Here is a 3,756-nt window from a genome sequence, read left to right as displayed (position 1 = left end):
TTGAGAAGTTTTTTCTTTACTTTTATCATTTTCTACATGGTAGATAACACTTTTTTTTGTTTAGTACATCATTCCATATGTGTTCTTTCGTAGATTGAATGTCTTCAGTATTAATCTACAATGTAGAAAATAAGAAAAGTAAAGAAAACACTTCTCCAAAAAATGAAAGGTGTGTCCAAACTTTTGACTGGTACTGTGTATATATATATAGAATACCTACCAACCTATTTGTCTCTGCCCTCAGCTAAAGTCCCAAAAGGTGCCTATGAGGGGCGTCCTGATCGGGCTGTCCTGAGTACTAGTGCCTCGGAAGTTCCTGGAACACCAGCCAATCAGCGTTCAGCCAAGAAGCGTGGGAGAGAGTGCCTACTCCAAGCTGTTTCCTGTTAAAACCAGCAAGCAAGCCCACCTCACATTTGACTCCCAGCCTTAAGCCTGTCTGGTCCTGCCCTCTCTGTTCCCCCCTTTTCTCACTGTTCTTTCCCCTCATTTCTCGTTTTCCTCTCCTCTTTCCCCTCCCTTCACACACACACACACACACACACACACACACACATCCACACACACACACACACACACACACACACACACACACACACCACACACACACACACCACACACACACATCCACACACACACACACACACACACACACCACACACACACATCCACACACACACACACACACACACACACACACACACACACACACACACACACACACAATGAATCCGACATTTCTCGCTTTCTTCTCCTCTCTCTCCTCCCCTCTACCATTTCTGTTCTCCCTCCCCCCCCCCCCCCCCCCCCATCCTTTTTTCCTCCTGACATCTTGAGACGGTTGAAAACTCTTATGACTGCCTTGCCAACTGGGGGGTATAGGAATGTGAGTGGTCTTGTAAGGGACAGTGTGCGTCCTGGCTGCCATAGAATGTGTTCCCGTACCTGGCGGCACACGGACGATTCGATGTAGATGCATGTTACTCCACTGTTTGTGAAAAATGTCACGTGTACACAAACACACACACACACAGAATATGCATTTAGCGCGCACACACAAACACACAACTTCTCCTCAAGTCATGCAATTCTGCTACCATGACACGAAACATCCACTTTTATTGGTATCTTGAAACTTCTGAAGACAGCTTTTGCAACTACACACTACTGCCCTCAAATCCCTTTCGGAAAGGCTCAGGGGTTTAAGGCATTACATTTCACCGAAACTGAAGCTACACTTCTCTTTTGGGAAGGCTCAAGAGGTCTGAAGACCACTAACAAGGGCATCTCGAATGTGAAAGACACTGTTCAGTGTGTCCGGGGCCCCTCAGCCGGACGCCCTCTGATGAGCATGTGCAATAAGGACTGATGTTCACTGAATGCAGTTGTACCAGCTTTCCCTTTTGCCTGGCGCTGGACCTGAGGTGTGCTTTATGTAGGAGCTAAGAGACCGTCAGTGCAATATTATTCTTACTCTTTACTGTTGCAGTACTACTTACTGAACTGTAGTTCTTACGCAGGTGTGCATGTGGAAGAGGTAGAAAAAAGGAAAATGACACCATGTTTGTGGAATGGGAATCACCAATCTTTGCCAAAGTTTGAACACCTAATTTCCTTTATATTTTTGCCTTATCCATGTGAATCATCATGATGTCGTTTTTGTGACCGATTGGGAAGTTGCTTGCAAGCGGCCCAGAGGCAACGTGGAACTGCTAATAAGAAAATGAATTTGGCCTGTTCTTGGAGAGCAGTTTGAACCAGAGAGGCAGTAGCGTTTCAAGGCTTTGGATTACTTTCTGCAAGTCATTTTTGGCAAGCTACTCTCTTTACTTAGTCAATGGACCAAATCTAAACTACGTTCGACAATGATTTGGTATGAGACTCCTAATTAGATTAAAACTTGTTCTATGTTCTATATTCTACCCACGAATAGAAGAATGCATTTTCAATCTGAATCACTGAATTTAAACATGAATTCGCTACTTTTTTTCGTTTGGTTCAGATTGCCATAACATTCCCATTGCATCAACCATTGCAATAAATGTTATATTTTCTCCTCAGTTACAAACTTTGGCAAGCCACTGGTGGGACCATAAGGTTACTGATGTCATCATCAGAGAGATGATGTCACAATCGCAGGTGTTCCTTTTGTGCTGCTTTTCAAACTGTCCCGCTGTAAATTTTGCTTACTGGTGTTGTACATAGCTTTTTTGTTCTTGGTTTGTTCTATGTGTGTGACTTATTGACATTTGCTATACATGCAAAGTTAAATATCTGGGTAGCTGTGCAATAGCCTATAGTTTATCCTATGTAACTGATGTCAAAGCATCATTTTATTAGGAGAGAAAGCTTTGAGTGCTCTGTTTTCCACTATGTAAGTATTTATTGTGTTTTTGGCTGAAAATTGTTGTTTTTATTTTGGCTTAGCACCCCCTTCTTTTAGCTAAAGACTTCATATAGAGATGCCTTTGTCCTGAATGTTTCAGGAATCCATGTCTTAGCATTAGTATTGACATAGGGCAGAATCACTCTGTAGGCCTCTTTAGGTTGGACAGTATTACTCCCATTTGTGCTCTGGCAGAGTGAAGTACAATCTCTAATTGATAATGACTAGTTAGACTAACCCTTTCCAGGCTAAAAGGCCTTGTTTGCACTCTGCGGTGTTAAGGCCCTGAGGGGATTGCCAAATTTTTCTACTTAAACAATTTGGTATTTAGACGAGCAGTTCCTTAACTGAACTGAAGATGGAGACAAAAGCTTAAACCAACAATCGTGTAAATATTTAGTGGTGGAGAATGAGCGTAAACAACGAGCGTAAACAATGCCTCCCTCAGAGCTGATAAGAGTTCTGTGGCATCACTGTTTACATGGTGGTTCTGACAATTGTATTATGTGTAAATAGTGTTGGAGAGTGCCCCCATTGCTAAGGTCAAGATTATGCTAGTGTGCTGATACAAAAAAGAATGCCGGTACACGTCCAGTTATGGGCCGTGTATCTGAAGCCGACCGTTACCGTGTGTGTGTGCTACACCGTGTGATGAAGAGCTGGAGATTAATAAACACAAATGCAAAAGTGTGTATGAGTGTGTGTGTGTGTACAAGACAGCCACTAATAACCTGTCAGCTCAGACTGTTGAATATCTATAAACCATCATCTAAATGCATTTCACCCAAAAAGATGACACGAGGAAGTTGGTGGCAGTTATGTCTTTAATCTCCAAACAACTGAGACAGAGGGGGTGCAAACTGCACACACACACACACACACACACACACACACACAACACCATGCAGTGTAAGGGGTCAATAACAATAATAGCACAACAACAGTAAGGTACCTAAGTGTGAACAGGTGAACGTGATTCGACACCTTAAAGAATGGGACTGAAAATAAATCCATAAGGGTTTAATAAGTGAATAAAACCATGATGATCCAACATACAGCCAAAAGAGGTTTGCACTGTGAGTGACTACAATGCACTTGCCGTGTATCCAAAACTACATTTGACTGACACTAACAGAACTAGCCTGGACTTTTGACAAGTTGCACAACCTGGCATAACTCTACATTAGTTGAATGGATGAACATCATAAGTGAACCCCACTTGAGTTGAATGGATGACCATCATAAGTGAAGTCCACATGAGTTGAATGGATGAACATCATAAGTGAACCCCACTTGAGTTGAATGGATGACCCTCATAAGTGAATGTTGATTTGGTGCCTAGTAATTCAGTGTGCTGGAACTCATAGGTA

General features: G+C 42.5%; 1 protein-coding gene across 1 annotated transcript in view; it reads left to right on the top strand.

The window, feature by feature from the left end:
* LOC308381794 (myomegalin) overlaps window positions 1-3,078 on the top strand; it is a 71,453-nt gene extending 68,375 nt beyond the window's left edge. Inside the window, exon 44 of the mRNA XM_080859389.1 lies at window positions 245-3,078. Within this exon, the coding sequence (XP_080715515.1) occupies window positions 245-390 (146 nt within the window). The 3' untranslated portion in view covers window positions 391-3,078. The remainder of the gene's footprint in view (window positions 1-244) is intronic.
* The last annotated feature ends 678 nt before the right edge of the window (window positions 3,079-3,756 follow it).

This window comes from Sprattus sprattus (genome assembly GCF_963457725.1).
Source record: "Sprattus sprattus genome assembly, chromosome: 20".
Classification (NCBI taxonomy): domain Eukaryota; kingdom Metazoa; phylum Chordata; class Actinopteri; order Clupeiformes; family Clupeidae; genus Sprattus; species Sprattus sprattus.
Note: the sequence above shows the minus strand (reverse complement) of the source record. Positions and strands in the feature narration are given on the sequence as shown.